Source organism: Crocuta crocuta, unplaced genomic scaffold (genome assembly GCF_008692635.1).
Source record: "Crocuta crocuta isolate KB4526 unplaced genomic scaffold, BGI_CrCroc_1.0 scaffold267, whole genome shotgun sequence".
In the NCBI taxonomy this organism is placed as follows: Eukaryota; Metazoa; Chordata; class Mammalia; order Carnivora; family Hyaenidae; genus Crocuta; species Crocuta crocuta.
The window spans coordinates 834977-845973 of NW_027531899.1; the positions used below are offsets into that span (position 1 = coordinate 834977).

At 58.7% G+C, this 10997-nt stretch overlaps 2 protein-coding genes across 2 annotated transcripts in view; both read left to right on the forward strand.

The window, feature by feature from the left end:
• AKT2 (AKT serine/threonine kinase 2) overlaps nt 1–4087 on the forward strand; it is a 48033-nt gene extending 43946 nt beyond the window's left edge. The window contains exons 9-14 of the mRNA XM_077773946.1: nt 518–640; nt 1667–1795; nt 2009–2223; nt 2682–2769; nt 2871–2973; nt 3923–4087. Coding sequence (XP_077630072.1) covers nt 518–640; nt 1667–1795; nt 2009–2223; nt 2682–2769; nt 2871–2973; nt 3923–4002 — 738 coding nt within the window. The 3' untranslated portion in view covers nt 4003–4087. The remainder of the gene's footprint in view (nt 1–517; nt 641–1666; nt 1796–2008; nt 2224–2681; nt 2770–2870; nt 2974–3922) is intronic.
• A 6753-nt stretch (nt 4088–10840) lies between these two features.
• The window catches only part of CCNP (cyclin P), a 4094-nt gene continuing 3937 nt past the window's right edge, over nt 10841–10997 (forward strand). The window contains exon 1 of the mRNA XM_077773620.1: nt 10841–10968. Coding sequence (XP_077629746.1) covers nt 10841–10968 — 128 coding nt within the window. The remainder of the gene's footprint in view (nt 10969–10997) is intronic.

The following is a 10997-nucleotide window of genomic DNA, read 5'->3' on the forward strand; positions in this document are numbered from 1 at the left end:
GGGGGCCGACACGCTGCAAGGGCGTTCTCAACAGCTGCCAAGAAAGCGTGTGTGGGGCAGGGCCTGCCAGCGCTCCGCCTCCCCCCTCCCCATGTTCTCCTGACGGGAAGAGTCTGCCGCTCGCCGTCACTGTGTTCCTCCTCCCCCACAGCCTGTTTTCTGCATGTAGGTGTCACTCACTGGCTCCTCACTGTTGGCTTCATCTGTCCCACAGCTATTGTCACTTGCTCATGACTCATGTTCCTGTGCTTTCTTGCTGTCCCTCACCTGTCCCTCATGCTGTCCCCGCGTACTCTCCCCTTGGCGTCTCCCAACCGTCCTTCGTGCCTCACTCAGTTTACTCACGTGAGTTCTTCCCTGCTCACTGTCTCTCACTTCATTCTTCTCACTGTCCCTCGCAGGTGCATGGAGTATGTGTCACTGTGTCCCTGGGCTGGGTGTTGGGGGCCAGGGGGCAGGCTTCCAGCTCTTGCTCCTCTGGGCCAGTATCTGACTTTCTGCTCCTCCCTCCTGGCAGCTATTTTTCCATCTGTCCCGGGAGCGCGTCTTCACGGAGGAGCGGGCCCGCTTCTATGGCGCAGAGATCGTCTCTGCCCTGGAGTATCTGCACTCGCGGGACGTGGTGTACCGCGACATCAAGGTGAGTGTGCGGTCGCCTCCAGGCCCGTGGCACCTGCGGGGCTCACACGGGGAGGCCGGGCCTCGGCCCGCAGGCCCACGCTTCCCCCTCGGGCGGCTCTGTCGGTTGGGTGTTCCCGCATCCTGCTAGGCCCGGCTGGCCGTCCCACACCCAGCGGTCCCACGGGCCTCTCCGAGCCTCTGGTGAACACGCCCCTCTGGGGAACGAGGGGGAGGTAACATTAGCACAAGCACCACAGGACGTAGTTTGGCCGAATCCACACAAGCTGAGCAGATGCGGGAGCCAGCCATTCTGCCCTAGGTTTGTGCCCTAGGAACTGAGTGTGGCCGTGCACGCTGCCGGCAGCGCTGTTCACACCAGCCCCGAGCTGGAGGCGACCCAGGTGTGCACCGTCGGAGGCCAGTCGGCACGTGCTGAGGGGAAGCACATCTGTGTTGTTTAGGTGCATACTTAGGTGCGGACACTGAAGAAGAGCAAAGGAGTAGAGTTCTTCCTCAGCTGGGGGATGGTTACTAACAGGGAAGAGGCCTGTAGAGGGTCCTAGGGGGTCTTGGTAATGTTCTCCCTTGGCCGAGTCGAGCTTACACAGAAGTGCACTAAATTGCCCATTTGTGTTAAGTTTGATTAAAAGGAGAAGAGGAGTGCCTGGCTGGCTCAGTCAGTAGAGCGTGTGACTCTTGACCTTGGGGTTGTGCGTTTAAGCCCCGCGTTGGGCACGGAGCCTGCTTAAAAGAAGTGGAGAAAGAAAGCCTGCGTTGCTCGCGTGCAGAGTGGGGAAGCTGCAGCCCGCAGTGTGGGGGGCCGTGGCCAGGGCCCCGCCACCGTCTCTCTCTGCCTGGCTTTTTCCCTCTGAGCTTCAAGGGCTTGCCTTTGTCCCGGGGTGTGCCCGGTGTCTGCCCTGGAGCCCCTGGCACGACGGCTACCACCCTGGGCCACAGCTGCCCCCCGGGAATGGCCAGGGTGTGTGGGGTTCAGGAGCAGTGGCCTTGGGAGGACGTGTCCCTCACCCATTGGCTTCTCCTACAGCTGGAAAACCTCATGCTGGACAAAGATGGCCACATCAAGATCACGGATTTTGGACTGTGCAAAGAGGGCATCAGCGACGGGGCCACCATGAAAACCTTCTGTGGGACGCCCGAGTACCTGGCACCCGAGGTGCCTGGCCTGGGGTTCCGGGGGTGCGCGCGCAGCCAGGGGAAGAGGGGCTCTTGGACCCATGTGGTTGCCCAGTGCAGACCCCATGAGGGCCAGCTCCGGTTCCCTAGATTCTCCGGAGCCACGGGCAGCACCATGTCCCTCCCTGGGTCCCCGTCAGCCCCGTGGCCCGGCGGCTGTGGGCCTGGCCCCTCACTGCCCCTCCCCACCCAGGTGCTGGAGGACAACGACTATGGCCGCGCGGTGGACTGGTGGGGGCTGGGCGTGGTCATGTACGAGATGATGTGCGGCCGCCTGCCCTTCTACAACCAGGACCACGAGCGCCTCTTCGAGCTCATCCTCATGGAGGAGATCCGCTTCCCGCGCACCCTCAGCCCCGAGGCCAAGTCCCTGCTCGCTGGGCTGCTTAAAAAGGACCCAAAGCAGAGGTGAGGGCTGGAGTCTGTCCTGCTCAGCCCAGTGCTCCCTGTTGCACTGTCCCTGCCGGAGAGGGCCGAGCCCACAGGCGCACACCTGTGTGTCATCCCCACTGCACCTCCGCTGGTCCCCACAGCGGGCACCTGGGGAGGAGTGTCTTGGGGCCGGGCCCATCCTTAGCACCCTGCCCACACTGCCTCGTTCTTTGGGGATGCCGAGGGCCACGGCAGCCCTGAGCCCGGCCGAGGGTGGCCAAGCCCACCTGCTCAGCTCCTGTTCTGGGTTGGGATCCCCTGGCTCTGACCTGGGGCCTGTGAGCCCCCTCCCTGAGCCTCGGTTTCCTCCTGTGCTGAGTGGCGGTCTGTGGCCAGGACAGAATCACTAGAGGCCACGCAGGGTCTGCATGGAAGGCCTGCCTCCCAGAAGCTGCTGGCCCGGGAGGCGGGTGCTCATGGCCGTCTCTGCCCAGGCTCGGCGGGGGGCCCAGCGATGCCAGGGAGGTCATGGAGCACAGGTTCTTCCTCAGCGTCAACTGGCAGGACGTGGTACAGAAAAAGGTGAGCCCCACGCCCACCTGCTCCTGAGTGTCGCTCGAGGGTGATCTCCGCCCAGGCCTCCCGTCCCCAGAGTCCTGAGTCTGGGCTCCTTCCCTCCGCAGCTCCTGCCGCCCTTTAAACCTCAGGTCACCTCTGAGGTTGACACAAGGTACTTTGACGACGAGTTCACTGCCCAGTCCATCACAATCACACCCCCGGACCGCTGTGAGTTGTCTGCAGCCTTCCCCCAGGGGGCCTGGCTGGGTGCGGAGGGATGGGTCTGCCCTCGACCCCCTGTTCCAGGGAGGAAGCTCATAGGTCCTGTCCCATGTCCAGGCAGTTTGCCTGCAGTTGGCTCAAAGGGCTTGTGGACCTTTAGACCCAGTGAGGGTTACCAGGAGCCACTGGCCGTGGCACATCCCAGAGCTGGGGGGAGAGGGGGCGGGTCTGGGCAGGAGATACAGGAAGTGGTCGGTGTTGGGATGGCACATTCATAATTGTATTTCCAAATTTCCCGGGTCTTTGGGGCTGGATGGGTTCGCTGATTCTACAGCTTGTTTGAGTTCTTGCCCTCACCCACCCGGTGCTGGGCTGTGCCAGGGACAGCAGTGACTGAGATGGGCCTGGGCCCTGCCTTGAGGGAGCTTCAGGCCTGGCGGGGTGACAGCCCAGAGTGGTCAGGTGGAGGGTATAGAAGCCCATGGACTGGGGAAATCCAGAGGAAATGCCTGACCTGGCCTGCAAGTCAGCAGTGGGCTTCCTGGAGGAGGAGATTTCCTGGCAGAAGTAATGGCACTTGGGAATGAGAGCCCAGCACAGAGTGTTGCAGAGGCTGGAGCAGAGGGGACTTGCTTCCTGGGAAGCTACGGAGAGGTTTTGTGCAGGGTCTCACCTGGGCTCTCTGAAGTCCCTGGCTGTGCGTGGAGGCTGGACCGGGGGTGTGGGGGGTGATCAGCAGCAGCCAGGGCAGGGGCCAAGGGCCTAGGCTAGACCAGAGTGTGGTGCCAGAGGCGGGGGGGTGGGTCTCACCGATGGCCCACCGGCTGGGGGCTCTCGCCACCTGCACCCTTTCCCGGGCCCCCGTGTCCCCTTGCCTGCTCCCGGGGTCGGGGTCAGGGCGCCGGGCCGCCTGTGGGTCCGTTCTCCCCAATCCACTTCCCACCGCCCCCCACAGATGACAGCCTGGGCTCCCTCGAACTGGACCAGCGGACCCACTTCCCCCAGTTCTCGTACTCGGCCAGCATCCGGGAGTGAGCAGAGCCGCCTGCCGCCACCACCGCCGCAGGACACGCACGGCTGCCATCGCCGCCTGGGGGCTTTTCTCCTGTTTTTAAACTTTTTATTTTTGCCTTTTTTTGTTTGCATCCCCATCCCTCACCCGCTCACCCACATTTCCAGTTTTTTCTTCAGCCCTCTGCCAAACTCACCTCAGCGGTCCCAGCGGCCCTGCCTCCAGGATTCCGGCCTGTCCTCACCTCTGTCCCCAGACCAGGCTTTGGGAGACTCCCCGCTGCCTGCCCCAGGACCAGGCCTGTGGGCGGTTGGAGGGATTCCAGTTTTTAATCAACACGAGCCCTAGTGTGTGGCAAAGCGTGGAGCTGTGCGGCCTGCCTGGATTTCTGGCCAGACGCCTGCAGGCAGTCCACCTCTGTCAGAGGCCGCCTTCTCGTGGGACACCTCGTGGGACACTTCGTGGGACACACCGCCCCGCGGACAGTGCCCTGGTGCTGCCTTCCGTGCCCTGGTGTCAGGCTCAGAGCGGCCTGGCTCGGGCAGCCCAGCCCCTCATCCCACAGGGGCAGAGAAGCAATAACGTCCAGGGACAGGCAGGGGCCTTCGGAAGGTGCCAGATGGGGGGTCCGGGGCTCCCCCGTGTGGTTGGGGGATGGGCACTGCCTCCTCGCCCCGCCTTCCCCAGCCTCAAGCTGCTCTCCTGACCCTGTGGATGAGGCAGGAGGAACATTTGGGGCCCGGCCTCCCCGCCGCCCAGTCCTGTGCCTTACCAGGGCTTCCTTCCGGCTGCCCTTAAGTCCCGCTGCGCCCCGGGCCCAGCCCCAGCCCTTTCCAAGGATGGGGGCTGGGATCGCGCCCTTCTTTCCGCCTGGGGCGGAGGGGTGCCAGCCCCGGCTGTTACACATCTCGCACCGAGACAGTATTGGGCCCCGTGGCCTGGGGTCAAAGAGGGGGTGGGGTGGGGGCCTCTGAGAAGGGAGGCTCCAGGGCCCCTTTCTGCCTCCCCCTTTCCGGGCCCCACGTTCTGCAGCCTTAAGGTGAACGTGTGTCCGTGCTGTGGGCATGGGGGCGCGTGCCTCAGGCCATGTGTGTTTGTGGGTGTCCCTGTGCGTCCAGGATGTGGATGCACATGGGTGCGTGTGTGTGCGTGTGCGTGCGTGTGGGGTATGCGTGCATGAGGGCAAGCGTGTCCCGGCCTTGAGTGTGTGGTGCGTGTGGGCTTGGGCCCTGTCCCCGGGCCCGAGCATCTCATCCCCTTAGGGGGGGGAGGGTGCTGGCGCAGCAGGAGGGCCACGCCTGCGGTCCATTTGTGACCCAGTCTCCCTCCCACCCCACCCCCAACATCTCTCGGTGTGTGGAATTTAGTTGTGGTTTTGATCTCCCCACCCCACCTCCTGTACTGGGTAGTTTGGAGAGAGACATCCTAGGGTGGGGTGAGGGTTGGTTTGGGTGGGTGGGGGGTCCTTTTCCTTTCTGTGTGCGTATGTCGTTTATCTGACAATTCGCTGTCCTCCCCACCGGCCTTCCCCATTCCTCCCATTTGTACGGTACAAGCAATAAAGACTCATTTCAGACCGGGGCCCACCGCCCTGGGCCGTTACTTGCCTGCGGAGCCCGACCCCACTGACCCGCCCCCAGGACCTGTGCCCTGTGGCAGGGCCTGGCCCTCTGGAGCTGTGCTCCCCTCGGCTGCAGGCCTCCGTGTGGGCGCCGCTGCGGGTGGGGGCGGCTGANAGTCTGGCGGGTAGAGACCATTCCCCGTCTTCTGAAACTCCCAGGTGGAGAGGTGGGGGGTGGAGGGATGGTGGGGTGGTCGGCTGGCTCTGAACAAGGAGGGCGTGCCAGGCGCCCCTGAGCTCGGGGGGTGCAAGTGCGGGAGCGGGCACCGTTCACGTGGCCCTTGAGTCCCAGGGCTGGGCATCGCATGCGGTCCCCTTCTCCCCACTTAGCCAAACCGGGGAGCCCGGAGGCCCCCCAGTTCCAACACAGAATCCTCGGCGTGCGGATGGGAATCGAGGTGGGTGCCTCCGGTTTGGTCACAGCCCTCCCAGCTCTAGGATCCTGACAGTTGTCCCCTCTATCCTGCGGTGCCCATGTTTGAGCCGCTCTTCCCGCGCCTGGGAACCAGGGCTACCCCGGCTCGGGTGATTTTGCTGGAACGTGTTAGGGCTGCTCCGCATGCTCGGAGTCCTTGAGATCTTGAGGGAGGGTAGCAGAGAGAGGTCAGGGCCGGTTTAGACCCCAGGAAGGCGTGGCTGGGTCTTCACACGGACTTTATTATTTATCTAATTACAAAAGCGTGTCCTGGCGGTCTCGGGCCAGCAGCAGAGGAGCTTCTCCAGAACGGCCTACTTTTCCCTCCAGTCAAGGCCCTGGAGGTGGCCGGCGCCAGTTCCTTCTCACATCGTCCCCCTCCCCCCCCCCAAGGGAATCCTGAGCCTACCTCAGGCCGCTAGGCCACCTGGCAGTCCCGGGTCCCTGACTCAGGGCCCACAGGCTAGCGAATCCCTTCCCTCGGGCGAACATAGACCCCAGACATAGTGGTGCTTCCTTCTGTAGAACTTTTTCCAAAGGGAGTTTCAGGTGGAAGAGGTTTCATAATAAAATTTTACCAGTTGGAAAAATTTAATTTTGAGTAGATTAATCTGTCTTCTGTCGTGCGCATGCGCGCGTGTCTGTGTGTGTGCAAATAATGCAAGCAAGACCGAAGTATGAGGAGGAAAAAGCGAAAGTCCATGAAGAGCCCAGGCCCTGCGAGCCCTTCCTGGCGCACTCGTTGGCATCACGAGAAGGGTCTCTCCCTTTTGTGCTGTGTTGTCCCGGTTACTAATGCCAAGACCCCGGCTACACCTGCCACATCTTCCCGACGCGCCTACATTACAAGGGTGGCCTGGTCACTGGTGAGATGAGGGCCTCCCTGTCTCTGCATCTTGGGGACCTTGCTTCATGAGGGTCCCTTCCGTGAGGCGGGTGTGCCTCACCCAATCCAGACCCCACCCTGAGTTGACAAGACATCTGTCTCCAGATGTTTTGCTGATACTGACAGTGCCATAATAGACCTTAATGATCCAGCTTTCCGGCACTTCTGTGGCCCACATTCCAGGGTGGCTGTATTTTTATTTTTTTCAATGTTTTATTTATGAAAGAGCGAGCATGAGCAGGGGAGGGTCAGAGAGAGAGGGAGACACAGAATCTGAGGCAGGTTCCAGGCTCCGAGCTGTCAGCACAGAGCCCGACGCGGGGCTCGAACCCACGAACCATGAGATCATTACCTGAGCTGAAGTCGGACGCTTAACCGACTGAGCCACCCAGGTGCCCCATGGTGGCTGTATTTTAATATGTGTCTGATAGTTTTCCAAAAAATGTGTGGTGATTTATGGATTTTTAACTTTATTTTTTAAGTAACTGTAGGCTGGTAGAACACTTTTAGAAATTGTACTAAAATGATTCTAGGCCTGGAGCATCTTGTAGGGCCCCAAGCTAAGGACCTGCTCACTCGGTTAAGCGTCTGACTCTTGTTTTCAGCTCAGGTCGTGATCTTGAAGTTTGTGAGTTCAAGCCCCAAATCTGGCCGTGCTGACAGCAAGGAGCCTGCTTGGGATTCTCTGTCTCTCTCTCTCTCTCTCTTTCTCTGCCCCTCCCCCACTCATGCTGTCTCTGTCTCTCTCAAATAGATAAACTTAAAAAAACAGCAAAGCAGAGCCTTACTCTTAGGAATATGTGAAGGCACCCAGGAGCCAATGGAAAGTACTCCCACTGGGCAGAGTAGAAAGTACTTTGAGCAACAAAAGAAATCGCATAGGGGCGTCTGGGTGGCTCAGTTGTCGGTTGAGCGTCCGACTTCATCTCAGGTCATTATCTCACAGTTCGTGGGTTCGAGCCCCGCGTCGGGCTCTGTGCTGACAGCTCAGAGCCTGGATGGAGCCTGCTTCAGATTCTGTGTCGCCCTCTCTCTCTGATCGTCCCCTGCTCACACTCTCTCCCTCTCTCAGAAATGAAGAAAACATTAAAAAAAAAGAAGAAGAAAGAAATAGCATAGTGCTGGCTTATACCCAGAGTACACAGTAAACAAGTTCGCTTGAGGATAGATGGTAAATGGTGCAAATGGACGTGTGTGAATGGAATTCCAGGTCATTTCTGTAGAATTTCTATAGGTGCTGTGCCTTCAAGGAGGGGGAGCATATCCCCCACTCCTTACGGGTGGGCTGCAAAGTGACTTCCAAAGTGGACGGTATAGAAAGACGGGGAGCAACTTCTCAGTGAAGAAATCTGAGAAACACTGTATCAGGCAGGCGACCAAGGTCAACGTCGACAGGGCATCTTATGTTGGCAGGAAGTGCTCTTGATAGGTGATTAGGATGGTATCTATTGGTTCACATGACAACACTAAGGTGTTGAGGGAAACTAGGTATGGGGTGTAGGGGGAACTCTTCTATCTTGGCAACTTCCCATAAATCTGCTTGAAACTTATTTATTTATGGGGCGCCTGGTTGGCTCAGTTGGTTGAGTGTCTGACTTCAGGTCATGATCTCACAGTTCATGGGTTCCAGCCCTGCATTGGACTCTGTGCTGACAGCTCAGAGCCTGGAGCCTGCTTGAGATTCTGTGTTTTCCTCTCTCCCTGCCCCTCCCCTGCTCGTGCTGTGTCTTCTTCCCTCTCTCCCTCCCTCTCTCTCTGTCTCAAAAATATTTTTATTTTTTTTTATGTTGTTTTTTTTTTATTTCTAGGAGAGAGAGAGAGACAGCGTGAGCAGGGGAGAGTCAGAGAGAGAGGGAGTCACAGACTGAAACAGGCTCCAGGCTCTGAGCTGGCAGTCAGCACAGAGCCCGACACAGGGCTCGAACCCACGAACCGCGAGATCATGAGCTAAGTGAAAGTCGGACGCTTAACCAACTAAGCCACCTAGGCGCCCCTCTCTGTGTCAAAAATATTTTTAAAAAATGCAGGGGCACCTGGGTGGCTCAGTCGGTTAAGTGTCTGATTCAATCTCACCTCAGGTCTTGATCTCAGTATCATGAGTTCAGACCCTGCGGTGGGCTCCCACACTGGACATGAAGCCTACTTAAAAAAAAAAAAAGGTACAAAGAATTCTCATCTACCCTTCACACAGGTTCCCGTGACATTTTATGTTTATTCCCTCCTTCTCCCCCTTCATATTTACATATCCGCCCTAAAACAAGAACATTCTCTTACATGAGAACATGCTCTGGCACAGTTCAGTTATCAAGGTCAGGAAGTTAATATTGAAACAACCCTCTTCTCTCAGATCTTTATCAAATTTGACTAATGGTCACACCCAAATAAAAATCACCTGATTAATGACTCCCATGTTGCATTCGCTTGCCGGGCAGTCATTTTACAGAGTGTCCCCCACGGAGAGATTCCTTACGGTCCTATTTAAGCTACCTTTGACGGGGATTTTCAGAAACATGTGCCCTTCTCGGTGCAGCCTCTCAAGAGGTACATGAGATCCTGTCCCATGACTGGTGGTGACTTTGGTCCCTTGCTCAAGGTGGGGTCTGTCACATCTCTCCGCTGTAAGGTTACTATGCGCCCTTTGTAATTAGTCTTGTGTAGAGCTACTCTGAAAATGTTAATACCTAGATTTTGCCCCAAGTGTTCAGGCAAAGGGAACAACCAGCACAAAGGCCCTGGGGCAGGCGGGTGCCTGGTGTGTTTGGGGAACGTGAAGAGGCCGGGGGTGCGTCAAAAGGAACGGAGGGGGGTGGGGAAGGAAATGCGGTTAGAGAGGTAACAGTGGGCGAAGGGGTCTTGTGGGCAAGGTATGGAGTTTGGGTTTTATTGTAAGCCTGACAGGAAGCTGCTGGTTCAGCATCTCACAATCCTCTCTCCGCTCACTTTTCCAGCCTTTCTGCCCTCCCAGTGCCTGAAAATAGCCATCTCTTTCCTGCCTCAGTGCCTTTGCTCATGCTATTGTTGCCACCACTTAGAAAATTCCGTACNCCCCCGCCCTTGCATTCCTGGCTCCTTGTCTTTCAGGTTTCACTCCCATATCACCTCCTCAGGCCCTTGCAAGCCACCGTCTGTGAATTATATTCAGCCTGTTCACTCACTCATCCAACAACTATTTCTTGAGGACATGCCCCTGTTCTAGGCACTGGGAATACGGCAGTCAAAACAAAACAAGACAGAAGGCAAGCCTTGCCCTCATGGCGTTCACATCCTCGTCGGGAGAGAATAAATAAGACGAGGCAGTGAGTGCTCACGGGAGAAGAAGTGCAACGAGTGGGGCGAGGAAATTCTCAGGACAGCCTTTTTCACAGAGGAGGCAACATCTGAGTAAACACCTTAAATGAGGGATCTCTGAGGGAAGAGCATTTCGGGCAAAGGAAACAGCCAGTGCCGAGGTGCCGGGGTAGGCGCGTGCCTTGTGTGGGCGAGAAGGAGCCAGGAGGCCGGTGTGGCAGGACGCACGAGTGGGGGTGGGGAGGGGGGTGGGAAATGGGCTCAAAGGTGCGTGGCGATGGTGGGGAGGAAACTAGAGGGCCTCGTGGGCTTTCACATTGAGATGGGAGACACGACGGAGTTCTGAACAGAGGCAGGCTGTGACCTCACTTGGGTGCGCACAGCATCTCGTCTGGCTGAAAGGGGGTAACTGACCACAGGCGGCGGGGACCCCGGAACAGCGAGGACGTGGCCGCGCCAGTCCAGTGTGGCCACTTAGACGTTTGGGAACAATCCCTACTTCGCAGCTGAGGAGAGGGAGGCTCCGCAGGGGCTGTTTCTGATCATACAGTTAGCGGGGAGAGGATCTGACTCCAGCTGCCTGACCTTAGGCTTGGAGGGGCCGTTCGCCATTGCCCCTGCACCTGCGCCGGGGAGGCGCGCTCGGCGCGCATGCGTGCAGGCACGTTTAAAGCGCCCGCCGCCGCAGGGCCTCAGCTCCAGCGGGAAGAGGCGGGCGCTGGGCTTGGTCCCCCCGACGACGCCAGACTGGACGATGCTGGTGAGCTGCAGCGGCCAGGGTCCCGCCACCCTCCCCCCCCACCCTGCC